Here is a 23,545-nt window from a genome sequence, read left to right as displayed (position 1 = left end):
TTATTACTCTTTTCTGAACTCCCCTCAGCTTTTCTACGTCTTTATGGTATTGAAGTGCCTGGAATTTAATGTAATTTTCCAGGTGGGGTTTGAGAAAGGCTATTAGAGAGGGACTCTCACCTCAGTTCTCTGCTGATGAAACCATTGGGAACAAAGCCCAAAACTACATTAGCCTTTTTGCTGCTGTATCAGCGTTACTAACTCATATCTAATTTTCTTTTTCACTGTCTCCTGCCAGCAATTTCTCACAGCCTTAGTGGTTGCTCAGGGGAGAGAATGGGCTTTGGTTTTTACGGCGGTTTTGCTGGTTTGTAGCTTTCAGTCAGGAGTCCGCACCGAGAATCAGAGGGAGAAAAATCACGAAGCAAATCACACACTCACTGTGTGTGAGTGTGGGGCTGTGCTCTGCGAGACTTACTTGTATAGTCTATTCAGGACTCGAATCATCTGTAAATAGACTGAGGAGACTAAGGCTCAGAGACATTAGGTAAGTGTCAGGAAGTCACCTGGCTAGAGCGGGCACCGCTGGATTTGAATTGGAGTCAGCCCGAGCCAGCTTGACCACAGAGCCTTATGCTTCTGGGAATCAGCGCCTCTTGCGGGGGGGTGGGGGGGGGGGAGAGACAGAGGGAGTAACAGGGCTGCAAGGAGCATCCGAGGCATGTGACAGAGAGTGCCGGAAGGGAACACAGCTTCAGCGTTTACTCACCGAGGAATCACAGCAGGCACTGTCTGGGCCTCGTGTCCTCGTCCTGGTGAAACGTGGCTCAGCAGAGGGCCACCGAGAACTTCACATAAGTGAGTGACGGTGAAGTCCCCGGACGCAGTAGACACTTCCTACATGTTAGCACTTGCCTCCTTCCTAACTCCACTGGCCAGAAGGTAGCTTCGGGAGTTGCCAGAACCGGAACTCCACTGGCCGGTTTTGGGAGTTACCAGAACCGGAATCACACGCAAAGCTCGGGAAGACAGACCCTGACAGAGCAGACCTTTCAAAATTTCCATTCTGGAATGGAATCGGCTAACATCTGAGGACATTTCTAGAAAGATCTGCACTTGAAATACATCCTAATGGTCTCTTGCCCTCTCTCAGCAACAGCACCACTTCTTGGCACCCCACTTTTGTGTCTCCTCCTTTTCAGATCAAAGTTGGGATCGAGTAATTTAACTTTATTTCTCCAAATGCTTGTGCAAACCTTGATCAGATATATATGGAGAACGGAGCCTGATGGGGGATATTGGGGTGCAAATTGTATGTGTGGTGTGCGTAAGTATGGCCTTTTTTGAGAAAACATGAAATCTGTATTTTGGAACCATTACTGCATTGGGAGATATTGCTGGGATTCCCTTTTTCTGTTAATTCCCAAAGGCTTATTTTGTGCAGTACACGGTGTAGCGGAAAAGGCACGGTTCTGGACTTACCTAGATCTTGAGCCAAGCAGCGTCACACGTAGTTTTGTAAAATTGGGCAAGTGATTAAATCCATTTCATCCTAAGTTTTCTCCTCTTTAAGTTAGAATTCCTGCCCGTGAGTGGCTGTGAGGTATAAAGGAGATAACATACGCTTCACGATCTAAGCAAGTGCCTTGATATCTAAGCAAGTGCTTCACAAATGTTGTTTTTCACTTCTGCTTATCTCTGGCTCATATTCTCCTTTATAATTCATGTGCTATATGCTTTGCCAGATGACCCACATATTAGTCAACACTCCCAAATCATCTACCGTATGTTCAGAACTGTATGATGTGTATTGTCCACCACCATCACCACGACCGTCACCACCATCACCACCAACATCACCACCAACATCACCACCATCACTGCCACCACCACCGCCACCACCATCACCACCACCGCCACCACCACCACCATCACCGCCACCACCACCATCACCACCACCAACATCACCAACATCACCACCACCATCACTGCCACCACCACCATCACCATCACCACCACCACCATCACCACCACCGCCACCATCACCACCACCGCCACCATCACCACCACCGCCACCATCACCGACACCACCACCATCACCAACACCACCACCATCACCACCATCACCACCGCCATCACCGCCAGCACCACCATCACCACCACCACCACCACCATCACCACCACCATCACCGCCACCACCACCATCACCACCACCATCACCACCACCATCACCGCCACCACCACCATCACCACCACCACCACCACCATCACCACCACCACCACCGCCACCACCACCATCACCACCACCATCACCGCCACCACCACCATCACCACCACCACCACCACCATCACCACCACCACCACCACCACCATCACCGCCACCATCACCATCACTGCCACCATCACCATCACCACCATCACCGCCACCATCACCACCAACATCACCACCACCATCACCACCAACATCACCACCACCACCATCACTGCCACCACCACCATCACCATCACCACCACCACCATCACCACCACCGCCACCATCACCACCACCGCCACCATCACCACCACCGCCACCATCACCGACACCACCACCACCACCAACACCACCACCATCACCACCATCACCACCGCCATCACCGCCAGCACCACCATCACCACCGCCACCACCACCATCACCACCACCATCACCGCCACCACCACCATCACCACCACCATCACCACCACCATCACCGCCACCACCACCATCACCACCACCACCACCACCATCACCACCACCACCACCGCCACCACCACCATCACCACCACCATCACCGCCACCACCACCATCACCACCACCACCACCACCATCACCACCACCACCACCACCACCATCACCGCCACCATCACCATCACTGCCACCATCACCATCACCACCATCACCGCCACCATCACCACCAACATCACCACCACCATCACCACCAACATCACCACCACCACCATCACCACCATCACCGCCACCATCACCACCAACATCACCACCACCGCCACCACCACCACCATCACCACCACCGCCACCACCACCACCATCACCGCCACCACCACCACCACCACCACCATCACCGCCACCATCACCATCACCACCATCACTGCCACCATCACCGCCACCACCATCACCGCCACCACCAACATCACCACCACCATCACCGCCACCATCACCATCACCACCACCATCACCACCACCACCACCATCACCGCCACCACCACCATCACCACCACCGCCACCACCACCACCATCACCGCCACCACCACCATCACCACCATCACCACCACCATCACCACCACCACCATCACCGCCACCACCACCAACATCACCACCACCACCACCATCACCACCATCACCGCCACCATCACCGCCACCGCCACCACCACCATCACCTCCACCATCACCATCACCATCAACATCACCATGACCACCACCACCACCATCACTGTCACTACTACCACTGCCACCACCACCACCACCACCACCACCACCATCACCACCACCGCCACCAGCACCACCAACATCACCATCACCATCACCATCAACATCACCACCATCACCACCACCACCACCATCACCACCACCACCACCATCACCGCCACCATCACCGCCACCGCCACCACCACCATCACCTCCACCATCACCATCAACATCACCATCACCATCACCACCACCACCACCACCACCACCATCACCACCACCACCACCACCAACATCACCACCAACATCACCACCAACATCACCACCACCACCACCATCACCACCACCACCACCATCACCACCACTGCCACCACCAACATCACCACGAACATCACTACCATCACCACCATCAACATCACCACCAACATCACCACCAACATCACCATCAACATCACCACCACCACCAATACCACCACCACCAACATCACCACCATCACCACCATCACCACCATCAACATCACCACCAACATCACCACCAACATCACCACCAACATCACCACCAACATCACCACCACCACCACCATCACCACCACCACCACCATCACCACCACTGCCACCACCAACATCACCACGAACATCACCACCAACATCACCACCAACATCACCACCAACATCACCACCACCACCACCATCACCACCACCACCACCATCACCACCACTGCCACCACCAACATCACCACGAACATCACTACCATCACCACCATCAACATCACCACCAACATCACCACCAACATCACCATCAACATCACCACCACCACCAATACCACCACCACCAACATCACCACCATCACCACCATCACCACCATCAACATCACCACCACCACCACCACCACCATCACCAACACCACCACCACCACCACCACCACCATGACCACCACCACCACCACCAACATCACCACCAACATCACCATCAACATCACCACCACCACCACCACCATCACCACCACCACCACCACCAACATCACCACCAACATCACCACCAACATCACCATCAACATCACCACCACCACCACCACCACCACCATCACCACCACCACCACCACCAACATCACCACCAACATCACCACCAACATCACCACCAACATCACCACCAACATCACCATCACCATCACCACCACCACCACCACCATCACCAACACCACCACAACCAACATCACCATCAACATCACCACCACCACCACCATCAACATCACCATCAACATCACCACCATCACCACCACCACCACCATGACCACCACCACCACCACCAACATCACCACCAACATCACCATCAACATCACCACCACCACCACCACCATCACCACCACCACCACCACCACCACCATCACCACCATCAACATCACCACCAACATCACCACCAACATCACCATCACCATCACCATCAACATCACCACCACCACCACCACCATCCCTCCACCATCACCATCACCATCAACATCACCACCAACATCACCACCAACATCACCATCACCAACATCACCACCACCACCACCACCACCACCATCACCTCCACCATCACCATCAACATCAACATCACCATCACCACCATCACTGTCACTACTACCACTACCACCATCTATGACTACTCTCATGACCTCGCGCAACCACCACCATCCCATCACCGGTACTGCTACCACCGTCACTGTCACCATCAGCACCACCAGCATCACTGTCACTACTACCACTGCCACCACCACCATCACCACCGCTACGACTACCACCAATACCACTATCCGACCGTCACCAGCATTACACCCCCACTGCCATCACTTCCTCCAGCAGCACTTGACAGACACTCAGTGTGTGCCAGGCACTGTGCCAAACACTTTATAGACATGCTTCCATTGATTCTTCACAATTAACCTTGAAAGTAGGTACCACTGTCATCTGAGAATACTGATTCTTGGGGAGATTAAATTACTTTTTCAAGGTCATACGGGACAAGAGAGAGAAAAAAGAAATGTGAGCCACGAGGCCTGCCCTGAGGAAGTGTATGATCTGTCGGGAAGCAAAATTAATGCACGTGCAAAGTTAGTGACCTTGAGAGACATTCCGTAGTGAGTACCAAATGACATGCTTCAGGTTAGAAGTGCTGCCGATGTGTGGGGGCACAGGGACTGGGAAAGGTCACTGTGCGTGTTAGCTCCTTTTGTTTTTGGATTTAATACTTATTCAGGTCCCCTTAAATTCTGTATGGATACATGGGGGCAACAGAAATCTCAGGCAGTGGTTTGGACCTCACAAGGATCCAGGATAAGGTGTACAGACAGTGTTCTTGGGGAAAATAGACACTGAGTTAGACCAGCCCCGTTGAAAGCGAACTTGGGAGGCTGTACTGGGTCCAAGGCTGCTCCTGTAACAGGGCAAAATCTTGTGGCCTGGCAGCAGCAGGTACTCTGGCTCCCTCGCTAAGGCTCTACTGTTAACGTAACTTGACCACTTGATGTTTTCGCTCCTGGGCCTCTAAGCTCTCTCCGTCTCTCTCTTGATCTTCTGTTCACATTTCCAGGAGAGGGGATCTCACTGGTCTGCCTGTACCTCATCACCCTTAATGCCGCAGAGCTTTTGCACCTGGCTAACTCATCTGCCCACCGGCATGCCTGTCGACTGTCCAGATGAGATTGGGAGCCCATCCTGATCCAGCCGGCTTTGGCCGATGGATCTTAGTCACACAGAAAATGGCCGCCTCTGCAGAGCTCCCTGGGGTGGCTGTGTCACCAGGATTGGGATCGCAGGTTTCTGTCACAGGGGAGCTCTGGGAATGGCAGGGCTGTTGACTGCAGCGGGGGAAGCCCCCCTGAAGGAGTGGAATTTGATGGGTAGGAGTTTCGGAAGGGGCATTCCAGTTTGGGAGAAAATCATCTTAGAAAAGGCCTTGAGGGTGGACTGAAGTCAGCTTTTGTTAGAGGACGCAAGGAGAGGAACGGTGGGAACCGGGGGCGGGAATTTAGACTCCATCAGGGGCCTTACAAGTCAGGCACACACGTTTGGACAATAGTCAAGAGGCACTAGGGAGCCATTAGGGGTTCTGGAGTACAACAGAGATGTGAAAATGGTACTTCAGAAGAACCCGAGTGGCAGAGATATGAAGCAGTTTGGAACAGACAGGATCAGGGTCAGGGACTCCCATCAGGAGGTGGTTCCATTCATCTAGATGTGTGGCCAGGAAACAGAACAGAATTCCTGTTCAGAGAGGTTTTCTTTCTTATGCTTAGGCACCTTTTAAAATTTCTAGCCCTCTTGCAGAGGCAGGCAATTAACATGTTCACATGACACTCTGTTTATTACACAACTCACACAGTCCGGTTTGAACCACAACAAAAGACCTATTTGAATGAACTCAAATCATAGAGTAGGTTGGTAATGAGTCACAAGCTGTTTTAAAAATAGCTGTTTTGTTTACTGAATTCACCTGTTTGCTAAATGCCTGCATTTAACTTCCATACCTCTTGCTGTGATGTTTTCTGGTTTCTTACCTTCCGTTTTTTTTTTTTTTTAATTTTTTTTTTCAACGTTTTTTATTTATTTTTGGGACAGAGAGAGACAGAGCATGAACGGGGGAGGGGCAGAGAGAGAGAGGGAGACACAGAATCGGAAACAGGCTCCAGGCTCCGAGCCATCAGCCCAGAACCCGACGCGGGGCTCGAACTCACGGACCACGAGATCGTGACCTGGCTGAAGTCGGACGCTTAACCGACTGCGCCACCCAGGCGCCCCTTACCTTCCGTTTTTAAGAATGCCATGCTCACTTCTGGCAGAAGCCACCTCAATGGTGATTGTTTAATTGGCGTATGTTCTCACACGCTGCCGGAACACCACCACGTTAGCTACCTAACCCTCTGCGGCCCCTCCAGAAAACACAGTGCGCTGAATACGTAAGTGAGCTTGATTAGCTTTTCTTCGAGAAAGTACTTCACGGTCTCTAAGAGCTGAAGATGTAAGATTTAAAAATACGATTAGCAAACAATGCACGCCAGTGATGGTTCTGCTCCCTGTGAACTAACACGAATAATTTGATTTTCTATTGTGTTTTGAACACCGCTACTTAATGTACCGCTATTGCTATGAAAGAAATGTCCCGCAATTAAATGAGGAAACACATGAATATTTGGAGATCTCCTACGTGCAGTGGTGCGAAAAATAAACGTGTAAAACTAGATACGTAAAATGCGAAAAACAGCGCGTCTTAGAATTGGTGAAGTAAGAGAGATTACAAGAGTCTTTCGAATCATGTTTCAAATGGGAAGTGAACCAGTGATAGCTTCGATTCTACGCCAAGCTGTTAATTTTAATCCTAACCTAAATGTTATCTAACCCTATGGTTAATCTATTCTTAACCCTAACCAATGCCCATCCCCTCTCCCACTGCCCCTGTTCCATTGGTCACTCCATTCTTTCAATATTACGATAGAAACTGTTCATATCTGATGACTTGCCAGCTGTGTTGGTTTGGGTGCTACAACAAAATATCCTAGACTGGGTGACTTAAGCAACAAACACCTATTTCTCACATTTTTGAAGGCTGGAAAGTCCAAGATCGAGGTGCTGGCAGATTGGTGTCTGGTAAGTGTCCCCTCCCTGGTTTGCGGACTGCTGACCTCTTGACTTCGTGTTGGATCCTCACATGGAGAGGCCAGAGAGGAAGCATCTCTGCCTGTAAGGGCACTGATCCCATCATGCGGGCTCCACCCTGGTGATCTGATAACTGTCCAAAGACCCTGTCTCCTAATACCATTGCCACCCTGGGGGTTAAGATTTCAACGTAGGAACTTTGGGAAAACGCACTGATTCAGTCCACAGCACCGGCTCGACTGTGATTTGATTTTCTACTGTGTTTTCAACACACGCTGTTGACTGTAAGATCCACCGTTACTTGATGTGCTGCTATTGCTATGAAAGAGACGTCCCTTTGTTGGGATCTTTGTCCTAATTTGCCTGGGCTCTTATAACAGCTCGTCGTTTTGTCTCCTTGCTCTGGTCCCACCCTCTTCTACTCCACCATATTGAAACCATCTTTCTAAAATCAAAATCTTATTGTACGGGTTTTCTATTTACTAATTTCTTTCCTCTACCTGGGATGTACGTTTTTTCCTTCTTGGCCCGGCAGAGCCCCAGTCCCTATGTTGCCTTTGTGAATTCGTTTGTGACACCGCGGGTAAATTTTTGTTGCCGTGTCCCTTTATGCTCCCACTAGCACTTTGTCCAGAAATAAAACCCATGGCCTGGCCCTGGGTGGAGATGAAAACCAGGGCATGTGCAGGGTCGGTGCTAACGGATGAGAATGAAAACGTTGTCTGTGGTCTGACTAGCAGAGTTCTGGGTGATTCTTGAGGACCATAAATGGGGTTCCTAAGAGACCCAGATGTGAGCAAAGAGGTGGCATAACTCTTAGCAGGTTGGGAATAGGAATGGGTGCCTGGTGGAAAGGCTGATGAGATTAGTTTCCTTGCTTGGCTCTTTTCTTGGGGTCTCCACATCTGGATCAGCTCTGGATTTAGCGCAGGCATCGGCAAACGATGGCCCACAGGTCAAATCTGCTTGCCGACTGTTTTTTTGCAAACAAAGTGTCACTGGCAAACAAGCATGCCTGTTTGTTTCTGTACCATCTCGGGCAGCTTGCTTTTATGCTACAACAGCTACAGAAAGTAGTTTTGACACAGACGACGTGGCCTGCCGAATCTAGGCACACTTACTGTGTGGCTCTTGACCGAACACGTCTGCTGACTGCAGATCTGAGACATCTCAGGGGCACCATCCCATGGCACCCGAGGCTCAAACACTTCTTGTTGCCCCTAGAAAAAGAAACAAGCACAACATGAAATAAGTTAACGAAAATACAGAGGAAGTTTCAAGTAGCCCACAAAAAGAAAAATGGCAAAAACAATAAACGCGGAGGGCCGGTTAAGAAACAACAAACCCAAGGTCCGAGCCAAGGTCTAGGTCTGCATGAATCCCTTTGAAAGTGCCTGGAAAAATGCCGTGTGTCTGCAGTGACAGTAGAATCAATAGCCAGGATCAGAGGTTTGCTTTGAGGGGTGAGAGAGCCATGGACGGGCCGGCCTTCGGTACCTGACGGGGACGCTTGTTTTTAACTGAGGGACACCAGCTCCTCACCATTCTCCCCTCCCCGTGCCCTGTTCCTTCTTCCCTGCTGGGGATGCCTCACGTCAGGCCCGCGACGTGGACGGCTGTCTCCTTTCTTCCCGCCCGCGGTCCCCCTTGGCTCTGAATTGTGCTTTGGAAGCCTAAGCTGGGCATTTGGGAGGACAGAGTCCGGGGCAAGGGGCCTCTCCTGTCGGAGGCGGCGCAAACCTCCCGCGCGGCCTGCTGAAAAGCTGAGCTGTTCCTGAGAGAACAGATGTCACCCTGAGAGCAGCAAGGGCGGGTTCGGTCGGAAGCGAGCATCCGACTCCCTGGCAGGCTCAGTCTAGGGTAGCCCGGGGCCTGGAGGGAGCCGATATTTCTGTCTCCTTTCCCAACTCTCGTCTTTGCTGTTTACATTCAAATGTCATCTTTTGCCAGAGGTATCTGCCGAGAGGGGTGATGGGGGTTCTCAGGTAAGCGGCTCCCAGGCACCAAGACCAGCCCCCTGGGTGATCTGACAGCGTGGCTGGCATCCAACAGGGCCATATGTCATGTAATCCGAACCCGGACCCTCTGCCAAGCCGGGCTATTCTTACTGTCGTTCAGAGGCAGGTTCCAAAAGAACAAATCTAGAAGCGTTTGTGGAACTGAGGTGCCGTCGAGACGATGTCCGAGGCAGAAGTTTTCAAATGTGCTTCTGATCAACGATAAAGAAGTCAAACGGCCCATTCGTCAGGCGTTTAACTCAGGGCCGTCCTTGACCAGGGGACGGTAGGGAAGGGGCAAGGCAGGGGGGGAGCCAGGGAAAGTGTGCAATCACTTGGTCCTGAGATTTGGAGCCACGTGGCTCCAAGAAGTGATGTGGAGATGGTGTTTCCAGCTGGTGCCTCGAACACCAGGTCATCCGCACACAGAGCCTGCCCACAAGACCTCTCTGTCCCCTGTCCCCTTGAGACCTGTGAAGAGATGCCCTCTGTGCACACCCCTCAGCTGTTTGTTGCTCTCCCATGGTGACTTTCCTCAGTTTACCTAAACATGTGGTATCGGGGACTCACTCTGTTTCATCTGCACAGGGCAAGCAGTGTGTGTGTGTGTGTGTGTGTGTGTGTGTGTTGCAACAAGTATAATGTGAGAGGAGTAAGTTCACTGCTGACAAGATTTAGAGAGAGAAGTCATGTGCTCTTGGGGGACGAAGAATGACTTGATGGAAGTGAAAGTTGGGACATGAGATGGGTCTTGAGACGGGGATAGACTTTCAGTAAGAGAAAAGCAATCAGGTATAGTGCGGAAAAAAGCAGAGGGGTAGGATAGGAGGGTCGATGTGTATAGCTTGCCTTGAACGGTGGACAGGCTGTGGTCAGGGGAGCGAGAAGGGGCACGTTAGGTGAGATCCGTAATAGTGAGGATTAAGCTTGGCTGAGGGGGGACAGAAAGCCAACGGTAACAATGGCTCAACAGGATATAAATCTGTGAAGTCCAATGGTCCCCAGGGCTGGTATGGTGCCCTGGTTCTGTCTCTCTTCTTACTCCACTGTGTGGGACTTTCGTTGGTGGTCTAAGACTACAGCATCATATGGTAGACATCAGGGTGAAGGAAGGGACCAAGGAGCAGGTGGTAAAGGCATAGGTGTCCTATCTCTTAGAGAGCCTCCCAGAAACTACTGCATAGAACTTCACATGCATTCCATTGGCGAGAACTTAGTCACACGGTCTCACCTAGCCGCAAGGGGTCCTGTGAAATACACTCTTTATTTTAGGTGTCTACATCTCCAGCAACACATTGGGGGTTCTTTTGCCATGGAAGGAGGAGAGAATGGATATTCAAGGACAACTGGTCGTATCTGTCCTAGATTATGGGGGATCTTGAGTGTCAGGTGGAGAAGGATATACTAAAGTTCAGAGGGGATAGGAAGCCGCGAAGCTTTTGAAGAGGGGAGTTACGTGAAAAGGTGTCTTTTAGGAAAGTCATTCTGCCAGTGTGATTAGACGGATTAAGATGGGGAGAGACAGAGATGGGGACACTGTCTACTGCAATATTTTGGTGAAGAACTAATGGTGACGATGGGAATATAATGGGGATGTAGGTTCAAGACTGTTTGCAAAGGTAATACAGCCGAGCTGGTCAGTTGAGAGGAAAGCGAAGAAAAAGTTGAAGGTGATGCAGAGGTTTCAAAACCTGGGTCCCTGGGAGAATGGAACTGGTAATATTTGAAGTGTAGACCAGTAAGAGGGGCTGTGTTAGGGAAGATTGTGGTGACTTTTGAATACGTTAAAGTTGAGGTTCCAGCAAGGCTTCCAAATGAAGTTTAAAATGAATAGTTAAACTTGTGGGTCTAGAATACAATGGCAAATCGGTTGCTCATGAGCCACACTTGGCTTTCAGAAGGAGTTTGTCCCGCGCTGGGTAAGCTGCATGACTTAAAAACAGCTGAGGGGCACCTGGGTGGCTTAGTCAGTTACGTGTTTGACTTTGGTTCAGATCATGATCTCCTGGCTCACGAGTCTGAGCCCCGCATTGGGCTCTCAGCTGTCAGCATCGAGGCCACTTAGAAAACTCTGTCGCCCTCTTTCTCTGCTCCTCCCATTTGTGCTCTCTCTCTCTCTCAAAATAAATAAATAAATAAGTTTATATAAAAAACAGCTGAATTAGTCGTTAATTAACAGCTTATTAAAAAATCTGCATTTTTGACTTCTTTTGGAAAAATCTTAAGATTTGGAATCACTGGGCCCTCATTCTTGCAAGACAACAATTGGCTTGAGTTGAGAGTGAAGAACGTGCTTTCTGCTTTGCAACAGTCTCCACCACTCCCTCGAGTCCAGCCGGGTATATTTGTATTTATATTTATATTTATATTTATATTTATATTTATACACCAGCCTGGTATATATATTATTTATATTTCCTGCCTGGCTTCTGTAGGTATTTGGGTATTCAACCCCTATGTAGGGCTTAGAAAACACGTCAGAGCCACAGAAGCAGGCCCAGGAGCCATGATTTTAGGAAGAGAAAGTTGAAGCCATTGAAACGAATGAGACCGATATAGGGGAGGGTGGAGAGACTGGAAAGAGGAGAGCTCTAGAAACTTTGGGGCATCCCACATTTGCAAATCAGAAGACGAGTGGAGCCTGTAATGTAGACAGGAGGGAAAGTATCGTGTAGGCAGGAGGAAACCCAGAGCAGTATCATATCATAGAAATCAGAGAGTAAAGGATTTCGAGATGGAAATCAGCCAGTGTCAAGTGTTACCAGAAAAAGGGAGGAAAATGAATCTCAGCCAAAGGCCACTGGCTTTGGAGATTCAAAGGTCTTGCAGAGTTTCAGGAGAGTGGTGAGGGCAGAAGCCAAAGTGAGACACTGCTTTGACGTTCCTATTAATCTGAGTTCATCACTAGAAAGATGTTGGCGTCTGGAGGAGAGGAGGGCACACCTGTGATTGGCCTTGGTCTAAACTTCTCACTCACCTGGTGAGAGGGGACTTCTCACTCACCTGGGGGTGGGGACGAGACAGGAGGGGAGCGGCCTGTTCTCCAGGGAGGAAGACGCTTCTTGTATTCCACACCTCTAAAATGCCGGGTTCTTTCGATACGTTCCCTCATCTAATCCCCACGAGAACCCTGGACTTAGGTCTCATTATGTGCATTTGTACGGATGGGGAAACTAAAGCTTGCAGAGGTTGGGTGATGTGCTTCAAGTGACTCACACAGTGACAGAGCTGGAGAGTTAGGATTTGAATGTGGGCTCTGTCATCCCTGTTCTTTTCACGCGCCAGCCAATTCCACTGTCTTGAGGGGGGAGCCAAGGCACCTTTTCATCCTCTTGTACCTAGATCTTAGCATGTTACCCACCTTCACTCATGGCTACGTTCAGCAAAGGACCTTCCTCATAACTTCGTAGCGCTATTCGGTTCAACAGCGACATCTTGCTCTAAGGGTGCACCGAAATGGTTAAAAAAAAAAACAACACTAAAGTTTTGAGGTGAAAAATCCCTCCTTTTGAGTCTCTTCTTATTTAATACACAAAAGGTCTTTGCTGTGTCCCAGTTACACTAACATCTCAGTTATTTCCGAAAATTACGCGCCATGAATAATACCCACATTACCGCCATGAAAAATAAAAATGATCTGTGTGAATGCGACCAATCCATGAGTGGACTGGATTTATTTCATTATAATCCCGCAGCATAGGTCAGAATACCCAATCCTGTCTTGTGAGAGGGAAGACGAAGGCAAAGGCATGACCCTCCTCATACAATACGTAGTGCACGGTGGGTACTTGTTCATATTTCAGTGGATGAGTAGTATTCTCAATGGCAAAGTGGTAGACAGCTCTGTCCTCTCCCACCTACCCTACATCCGCTGGCTTTGAGGTGATGAAGGCAGAGCTCAGGAGTCCACGTTTGCAAAATCTCCCTATTTCTATCACTCTCTCTTCCCTTCGGGGGATCGACGACTGGCATAATAAGACCTAGTATTTCTCTAGCACTTTGCGCCAGTTACCGTGATAAATGCCTTGGTGTGCACTCGCTCTTTTTATTTTCGAGACAACGCCTTTTGGTTTGTATTCTTAGTGTCTCCGTTTTACACATGAGGAACAGACAGCCTGAGGGGCTGGAGGATTTTGCCCAAGACCACTCAGGAAGCGACTGAGCTGGTTTCAGATTCACCCTTACCCACGTCCCTGCGTGCCTGCTACGGAGTCGGCTGTCCTATCAGTGGCCAGAACCAACCAGTGTAATTATCAATCGGTTCTCCTTCTGAGGCAACGCGGGGTCCTGGTGAGCTCGGCTCGTGTCAGACCCAAGAGTCGCTTCTCCTGTGGCCTGGCTGGATCTCTCTTGGGGAGAGGACTCTTCACTTCCATTTTCAAAATAGGGGAGTTCAAACCAAGGATGGATCCTGATTTCTGGGCCCTGAACCAGGGAGCACAGTCCAACAAAGGATTGTCCTCCGAACTGTGCCATTTCTTCCGTGGAACGTTTTGCCGGGGAGCGACCGTGAAAACCTATTTGCTTCTGTAGTGAACGATTTTTGCTGTTCAAAAGAACAGAGTGCCATGCAAAATTGAGATCACCCTGGAAAATCCGGGGGAGACTGCTCGCTTCCAGGGCCCTCCCGTCGCTGTAACTGTGAGAGTGGTTTTGTCGGGTTGGGTTGGGCACAGGCTGCTGTATGGCTCCGAAATGCAGATGGCTTCTCCTTTGGGAAGGGGCAGCGCTCCGTCAGGGACCCCTCGTGTTAACAAGAAACATAAGGTGGGGATGGGCAGGGGGCTTAACAAGGTATTTATCACGGTGATTGTGCCCAGGGGTTGCTCACGGTGATTGCTTCATACATTTTAGCAATCTTCCCTCCTCTGATTTATGTGGCTTTTCTAAAGGGCATTGTTCGGCAGTACATTAATGCGGATGCTAAATATAGCTGGGAGGAGCCCAGTGCTGATGATCCAGTGCCCGCTGGAAGGCAGGCATCTGCCAGTCAATAACCTACTTTTGTTCCCGTCTTTCCTGCTAGAATATATCATGCCGTAGAGGCTATTTATATCTGGAAAACATTCTGGAAGTTGTTAGAAATCCTTCCTGCCGCAGCGTGCTGCCCTCCCAGGAACTGCTGAAGTGTAAATGTGCAGCCAGGCGTTCCTCCCAGCAGCGCCTGGACTGAGTGACCTTCATGGGCTCCATCCTTCCTTTGCAAACAAAAACACCAACTTGGAATTTTAATTAAAAGGCAGCGAGTGGGCTATGAAGCTCACGGCGTTGGCTGAACTGCTGGTAATCGCAGTGTGGATTTGAGGTCACCCTTGCGGAGCCTGTAACGTTAACTTATCAGGGACAACGCATCGGCCGAATTTATCTCCAGCTTCGCCAGGAGGCAGAGGCTCAGAAGAACTTTCTGGTGCATGAAACAGTGCAGTTAAGAGCACGGGCAGTTCTGTTAGACCATGCCAGCCGCTGTCCCAAAGCCAGGGAGAGGGGGCTACATAGATCACGTTCTTTTGGTGGGGACCATGTGGAACCTATTGGTTGAACCCCGCAGCACCAGTCACCCAAGTGGGGACAGATGATATAGCTCTGATTGGCGATGCGGCGAGGCTCTCAGAGCCCTAGCGGTTCAGCTGGCCCATAAAACGAATTAAGTCTGCCTGAGTGGGTTGTTTTGCATTGAAAAAGTTATTTAAAGCCTTTTAAAAATAGCATTATTGGAGGCTGTTATTGGTTTGCATTACTTTGTCAGAAGGCACACACTTGTTTGTTGCAAGGTCTGATGCCCAGATTTAAAACCACCTCTAACTAAAAGGATCATCCCTATCTTCAGACATTGGCCACCTTGAGTGGTCACGGTGCCTGGCCTCTGGAGCCCCGACGTGGGGGTGGGAGGCTCCCAGTCTAGGTAACCAGTGGGATCCCCGGGGAGCTTTCGGAACAAACACGTTCTTGGGTTGGCCAACATACTGTTCGGCGAGTCCGGATCCGGGTTTTAAGGGGTTTCCGGAAGATTGTGATGATTGAGATCCTTAGGGAGCTCTCGGCCAGGGAGTTTTGGAAGTCCAGTCTAGTCACGGGATAAAAGTAAAAACAAGAGGAAGGAAAGGGGAGACTCAGATGAGTCCACCGGGACGATCTCCTGCTCCTCCTGTGAGGATATCGGGAAGGTCCAGCAGCCAGGTCGGCTTCTGCTGCAAGGGGCTTACTCTGTGCCCGCCGTGATAGTGCTCCACACCTTACGTCCCTTAGTCCCAACCATTGTTGAGCAGATGGCATTGACCCCATTTTACAGATGGGGAGGTGGAGGCATGGAGTCATAAGTCCTCGCAGTAGATGGTGATGGAGACATTGGCTTGGCCCCCGCTGCCCACCCTGCCTCAGTTTCCTCTTGGACTGTGACAGACCAACCTGACCCCACGCAGCCACGCTTCCTTCGCCACCTGCAGCCACAGAACTGAGCCCCCCTACTTCTACGGCTGAGCGTTGGGGGGGGGGCGGGAAGCCAGGGCCCCCCCACATCCCAGTCCTCTGCTGCTCATAGCATCAAGCCCCAAAGCTAACCCGAGTTTCCACACAAAGTTTGCCAGGCTCCCCAGTGACGTGGCCTGCCGTCCTACACGCTGTCTGATGGATCCCAGAACCCAGGGAGGGGAGAAGGGGGCAGGGATTGTAGGGCTTCAAGGAGATGGGTGAGGTGTGGGATGGGAGAGGCCGCATTTGTAGGACTGGCCGATTTCTGTGGCGTACGTCCTCTCACGGCCTAACAACTGGCGTTGAAAGCTCCCGAACATCTGACCGCTGAAAATTGCGTGTCAACGATGAAGAGTGCTCCTGGTGTCTGTGACCAATGTCTGGGCCGGGCTGGCGCGTCCCTGCCTGGTCGTTGCCTCTCTCTGCCTCGTTTCCCACGCTCCTTTGGGGTGGCCTCCTCCACCATGCCTCCGATGCTCTGATGCCCCTCGGTGTGTCCCACGCAGTAGGTGCTTAGTAGACGTTACCTGAGGGAACGGACCTGGCCTTCTGGGCCCAACTCCCACTGCACGAACAGCTCACGCCACACGCTTCAGCCGGGCGCAGGGACCCCATGAGCCTCTGGGCTCGAAGTCACCGTTTTAGCGGGTCTGGGGTACAGGCGCCAGTCGCAGAAGCTGTTCCAGTGCACGACGGGTGGGCACGGGCCAGACGGGCAGAGGGCCCGTCCTCAGACGCCCCGAAGCTCAGGTCCTGTGACGCGGCCCCAGAGAAGGCCGCCGGGCCGCGGGGCGGCCAGAAGCGAGCAGAGGTGGAGGGTGGCTCTTGGCACTGACCTTCTGCGCAGAGCCAGTCTGGGGCAGGTTGACAAACGGGGCCAGGTGCCGAGAGGGCAGCCGCAGCTGTGCACCGGGAGCAGCTTTTCCTTGTGCACCATGTGGAAGGCATTGGGAGCCGGACGCTGGAATTTTTAAGGCCCTCCTCCCTCCCTCTCACACACCACGGCCAGAAGCCTCTTAGAAGAGGAAAAGAGCGACGCGGATGTGGTCGTCTCTTACTTAACTGCTGTCTAGTAATATCCACACCCCCCCCCCCCCCCCCCCCCCCCCAGTGCTTACCGTAGTGTTCACCCCACGTCCGACTGCTCTCCGAGACTCATCCAACTATCTGGAGCCTTCAGGCCTGTCCCTCCACCCTGCCGCCTCTCAGTCGGGCCCCCTGAGGCCTCCTCGGATCAGGCCACCATCTCTCTCTGGGGTCTTCCCGCTTCCGTTCTTGCACTCCTCTGGGAGTTCTTGCCCTTTATCCCCTGGGGCAGTTTCTAGAAGGAGAATCTGCCCCTCGCCTGGAGGAAAATGTCCACTGTCTTCAGGGTGGAGGCCTCATTTCTTCGCGAGGCCTCTGGGCCCCGCTGGGATCTGGCCCAGGAACGTGCTTCTGGTTTCCTCTCCCGCACATCCTGAGCTCCAGGCCCACCGCCTGCCCTGGGCTTCTACGCACCTGCCCTGCTTGTCTTGCCCCGGCTGCCCCGGCCTCCTCGTTCGCTCGGCCGGCTGCTGCCTGGCCCCCTGGTCTCAGTTCCCCTTTATCTCTTTGCCTAAACTCATCCTCTGGGGCCTCCCCCTACCCTGAGCTCCTCTGCGCTCCCTCACACGTGCCCGCTTCAGCACCCCGGGGAGAAATGGTGACAGCTCCTTGTGACCCATGTACCCCGTTCACTCCGATGCCAGTGACATATCAAAACGCCCAACCTGCGGCAGGCACACACAAAAGGTGCTTTGAAAGTGGATTTGCTCTGGGGCACCTGGGTGGTGCGGTTGGTTGAGCGTCTGACTTGGGCTCAGGTCGTGATCTCATGGTTTGTGAGTTCGAGCCCCACGTGGGGCTCTCTGCTGTCAGCGTGGAGCCCTCTTCGGATCCTCTGTGCCCCCCTCCTCTCTGCCCCTGCCCCGCTCGCACTCTCCCTCTCTCAAAAATAAATAATAGACATTAAAAACCAAAACAAAACAGAGTGGATTCACTTCAATGGATCATTCACCTCTTGCCTGCTCGCCTTAATTATGGCAAATCAGAATTCGGGCTCCACAGCTCCCCTGAGGGATCGCTGGGTTGAGGGAAGGTGAGGGGCAGAGACACGACACGCGAAGCAAGCAGCGGGTAGCGTAGTGACAAAATCACAAAGAATAATTGTGCTGCACGTATGAGCGCATACGGCATTGGATTACAGGCCCTAGAGGACAGAGAACACTCACACCTAATTTGCCTCGCACACCGCCCCACACAGTGCCACGGACAGAAAAGAGCTTGCAAAACACCCGACAGCTCAGGAAGCTAGCGTGTGTCCGGTTTAACCCTGGCACCGAGCCTACTTCTCTGGCCATAATGCATCAGCCTCCATGGGCAACCTGATTTCAGTACGGGGACGTTATTTTGCGCAAACATCAACCAGGGAAATAAACATCTGTGGTGTTGTGTAACCGGCTCATCTGGCCCCCAGCAGAAAGTGGGTCATTGAAATGCGGGTAGAAAACCGCCTAGGTGATGCCTTTGCTTGGGAAAAGACATGATTTAAGTCCCCTCTGTCATTCTGATACCAGAGGCCATGGCACCATGACGTGGATGGCAATGTTAAAAGGACGAGACACAAGCCTTCTGGAAGACCTTGGCCCTTTGTCTGATGTGTCGGTTTTGATTTTTATGATGGATGATGCCGTGAGTCAACACAGCAGCAACACCCACAGCAGCCCGTGTGGACGCTGTGCCGGGCGGCTGTTGGACTTCCATTCTACATACTTTTCTCAAACCGACCCATGTGATTTTCGATAACAAACAAACCGACCCAAAGCCTTTGCCACTAACTCCGAGTTTCTTGATCACAGTTGGCAACTTCCTGTTTGTTTAACCCGGTGATGTGCTAACTGGATTCTACTGAGTTTGGGGAGAAGGGAGTCAAAAGCAACATCGTTATTTCATCTTAACGTGTGTGAGTAAATCATACTCCGTTTCGTGGGACGTTTAATAAAACTCTTCAGTAAACAGCAGTTTTAAGTAGGCTACTGAGAGTGAAATGAACGCATACTCTAAAACTCAGCCATTCGTCTGCAGTCCTCGAGGAGGTACATTAGTGCTTTGGTTTGTCCAGAGCAGTGTCTTCCAAAACGTACTTCGTAGCCTCGAGATCGTTTTGACTTGATTCATTGATATGAGGGGAAAGCGACGGTTCATAAATTTTTAGGTTTCCAGTTACAGAGTCGCATGGAAGAATAGTGCTAACAGCCAAAGCTGCAAAGCCAAGTTCCATCAGGTACACGTTTGTCAAAAACAACCAGGGTAGAGATGCTATAGGAAAAATAAGTCACACGTATTAGACATTGATTATATGACAAGAGCTCTCCATGTATTATCTCATTTGATCCTATCGGGTAGTTACTATTTTTGTGCCCATTTTACAGACGAGGGAACTGAGGCTTATGTACATCGCCTATGGTCACTTAGTAAGCGGCAGGGCCAGGAGTTGAATTAGGTGATTTGGCTCCAGAACTTGCAAAAACATTCAGTCCCTGAAAGTGCCACCATGTACACAAATGAATGTGGGTCCATTTTAGTCTATAAAATAGGCAGACTTATACACCAAGATCCGTAGTCTCGGTGACTCACGTGCTGAAAAAGGCTCCTCCTTCTGGTTTCAATTCTAAGGTAAAAATAAGATGTCTTTTATTTGTTCTGTGGATTTTTTCTGACCCTGTCTCCGGGAAAGTAAACTGGGTGGAAAACTGTGGGTTGATCTGAAATATGGAGCCCATGGCACTTGTGTATGTTCCAGAGAGGGTTCCGTGTGTTTCACCTCCTGCCCACATCTCCTTCTCCCTCCCCTCCCCACCCCCCAAGATCAAACCCCAGCATTTCAGGGTGCTAGGTAGCTATGGTGGACTTGTGCCTTAATGGGATCTGTCATCCAAGTTCCTAGATGCTCCACATTCCCAGTGCCATAAACTTACCTGGGAACAATTGTGGGTTGGATTGTGTTCCCCAGAAAGCTATGTTCCTAACTCCTAACTTCTGGTACCTATGGATGTGACTTGATTGGAGATAGGGTCCTTGCAGATGTAACCAAGTTAAAATGAGATCATACTGGATTAGGGTGGGTGTGAATGCTGACTGGTGTCCTTACAAGAAATTTGGACACAGATATCCAGGGGGAAAGCCCTCTGAAGACCCAGACGCACGGAGGAAAGAGGTCATGGGAAGACGGAGGCAGAGATTGGAAGAGCTTCTTCCCAGATGCTGGGAGAGAGGCCAGGCAGCGTCCTTCTCTAGCGCCTTCGGAGGGAGCATGGCCCTGCCAGCACATTGATTTCAGGTTTCTAGACTGCCGAACTGTGAGTTGGCAACTTTTTGCTGTGTTAAGTCCCCCAGTTTGTGGTATTTTGTCAAGGCAGGCTGAGAAGACTAACCTACGAATCTTGTTAAAATACAGATTCCTGAGCGACCCCTTCCCGCCCCCGCCACGGGTGTCAATTTTGAGCCACGGGTGGGGCTCATGAAAGGGTTTTTTGTTATTTGTTTTTTTTTTTTTTTTTTTAAATTTTTTTTTCAACGTTTTTTATTTATTTTTGGGACAGAGAGAGACAGAGCATGAACGGGGGAGGGGCAGAGAGAGAGGGAGACACAGAATCGGAAACAGGCTCCAGGCTCCGAGCCATCAGCCCAGAGCCCGACGCGGGGCTCGAACTCACGGACCGCGAGATCGTGACCTGGCTGAAGTCGGACGCTTAACCGACTGCGCCACCCAGGCGCCCCTGTTTTTTTAATAAAAATGCAGATGATGCTGATGTGGTGATGTGGACTTATTGGGTCGTGGAAAGCGGACCAGCCTTTCAGCATCAAGACTCCAGAGCGTTTTGCAAGTTTATTTAATAGAACAAAAAAGATGCTTATCACTGTAAATGATAAATAAAGAAAAAGACAAAAAGCCATGCTACTGGTTTTATAAGAGGAGGTGTAAAAGGAAAGTGAGACAGTGTTACAGATAAAGCCTTGCTATCTGCACACCTGTCTGGGCTCTGAGGCCAGCATTCAGGTTCACACCCTGTCTTATCTTTATTACCTTCTTTATCTTTAACATTCTCGAGTTGACCCGCTGGGGGCGGGGGGCGCGTTGTTTTGAACTGGGAGATACAGAAATATCTTTACATAACTTCAAGCTTGCCTTCTGGGCTTCTACTCCCTCGGTCCACTCCGTAGCTGGAAGGGTCTCTCTTAATCCAAGATCGATGTTGCCTGACTCTGCTTAACCCCCTTCCACAGACCGTCCTCTTCAGGATCAAGGTCAAATGCTCTACCATGACATGGGGCTCTTTGCATCTGGAACCCTATTCATGCCTCCAGCCTGTATCCCCAGCTGCACCACGTGGTCTTCCACCCTGTAGCTCGAACACTCTTGTCTATCCTCCCTCAGCCCCTGGCCGTCTTGCTGGTTTACCCTCCTGGGTTCCCCGAAGTCACTTCCAATGGGAAAGCTTCCTAAACCTCCAAGGCTGGGTAGGGCGCCCCTCCTCAGTGCCTCCAAAGAATCCCAGTTCACCCTCCTTGTGGCATGTGTCACACTGGCTGGACGTTGCAGGCTTGCTTCTGGCACCCGCTGTCCGCCACCGCCCCCCGTCCCCGCCCCGATCTGTGTGTTATGGACTGATGGTGTCCTTTCCAAATTTCTAAGTTGAAATCCTAATGTCCAAGGTCTTAGGAGGGGGGGCCTTTTCGAGGTGCCTAGGTCATGAGGGGCTCCCATGGGTCTTCTTTGATCCTTCTGCCACTTGAGGACACAGCAAGAAGTCTGCGGCCTGGAAGAGGGCCCTTACGTGAGCGTGCCAGCATCCTGGTCTCAGACTTCCAGCTTCCAGAACCGTGAGTTGTTTAAAGCTGCACAGCCTTTGGTGTTTTGTTGTAGCAGCCCGAGCAGAATGAGGCAAACACTAACCCTGGATGTGACGCTCTTAAGAGATGGAGCTTCTTTAAGAGGCAGTTAGGTTTAGATGAGGTCGTGAGGATGGGCCCTCACGATGGCATCCGTGCTGGTGCCTTTATAAGGCGAGAGAGACCAGAGCTTTCTTTCCCGCCATGTGACTTTCTGCAAGCCTGGAAGAGGGCTCTGGCTAGAACCTGACCTCGCTGGTACCCGATCTTGGATGTCCAATCCTCTAGAACTGTGAGAAACAATGTCTTGTTCGAGCCATGCAGTCTGTGGTGGTTGTTCCAGGAGCCCGAGCTCGGACACCATGGCTTCTGTGAGGATAGGGAACATGTCCTACCCCAATACCTGAGACATTGCCTGACACACGAGAGGTGCTCAGTGGGTGTTTTTTGAGTTAATGGCAGTGACACATTCTCAGTTGTACACTGAGTCCTCACTCCTGGCTCCCCGAGGCCAATTTTCTGCTTTTCCTCTGCTCTTGTGGGTGGGCTTCTGAGCGATGTCGAGAAAGTTGCACAAGCTCACGTGATGACTGCATTCACCACCAGCCCCCACATCCTAACTTCTGTGCTTCTCAAATTGGTCTCATCCATCCCTCATGGGCATCGGTGCCCTTCCTGACTCAGCGGTGCTCATGCTTTACGCCCCATTCCATCCCCATCACTCTCACAGAGAGGCTGGCTGCCCCAGGGGCCTCCATCAGCTCTCCTTGCTTCTTGCTGTCTCTCCCCTCCACATCCGACCTCTCTCCCATTCCCTTTCTTGCGTCCCCTGTGGTCCCTTCTGTCACCTGGCTTTAGCCATAATCTCTTTAACTTTGACCCTTTCCTTTCCACAGACTCCTCCCTCTCCACTGAAAACATGCTTCTCTCTGATCCCTCCTAAAACTTATTTCACACAGTGCTTTCTTCTCAGATTTCCTCAACATCCACCCATCCATCCATCCTTCTATCCATCCATCCATCCATCCATCCATCCACCCATCCATCCATCCTTTGATCCATCCATCCATCCATCCATCCATCCAGTTTTCTATCCATCAACCAACATGATATTTCAAATACATAAATTAAGATCAGGTCACTCTACTGCTTAAAA

General features: G+C 51.1%; 1 protein-coding gene and 1 long non-coding RNA gene across 2 annotated transcripts; one reads left to right on the top strand and one right to left on the bottom strand.

Annotated features, from left to right (window-relative positions):
* Positions 1 to 1,293: 1,293 nt before the first annotated feature.
* Positions 1,294 to 3,887, top strand: LOC131506964 (basic proline-rich protein-like; the record flags this gene model as incomplete). The annotated part of the gene is given in 1 exon segment (XM_058721158.1): positions 1,294 to 3,887. A coding segment is annotated over 1 exon segment (2,223 nt), but the record flags the coding sequence as incomplete, so codon positions are not given.
* Positions 3,888 to 4,990: 1,103 nt separating this feature from the next.
* On the bottom strand, positions 4,991 to 18,073 carry LOC131507659 (uncharacterized). The gene is made up of 3 exons (XR_009259623.1): positions 17,595 to 18,073; positions 7,161 to 9,231; positions 4,991 to 6,915 (listed from the first exon to the last, which is right to left on the bottom strand). It is a non-coding gene; the product is annotated as an uncharacterized LOC131507659 (long non-coding RNA).
* Positions 18,074 to 23,545: the final 5,472 nt, after the last annotated feature.

This window comes from Neofelis nebulosa, chromosome 1, assembly GCF_028018385.1.
Source record: "Neofelis nebulosa isolate mNeoNeb1 chromosome 1, mNeoNeb1.pri, whole genome shotgun sequence".
Lineage (NCBI taxonomy): Eukaryota > Metazoa > Chordata > Mammalia > Carnivora > Felidae > Neofelis > Neofelis nebulosa.
Note: the sequence above shows the minus strand (reverse complement) of the source record. Positions and strands in the feature narration are given on the sequence as shown.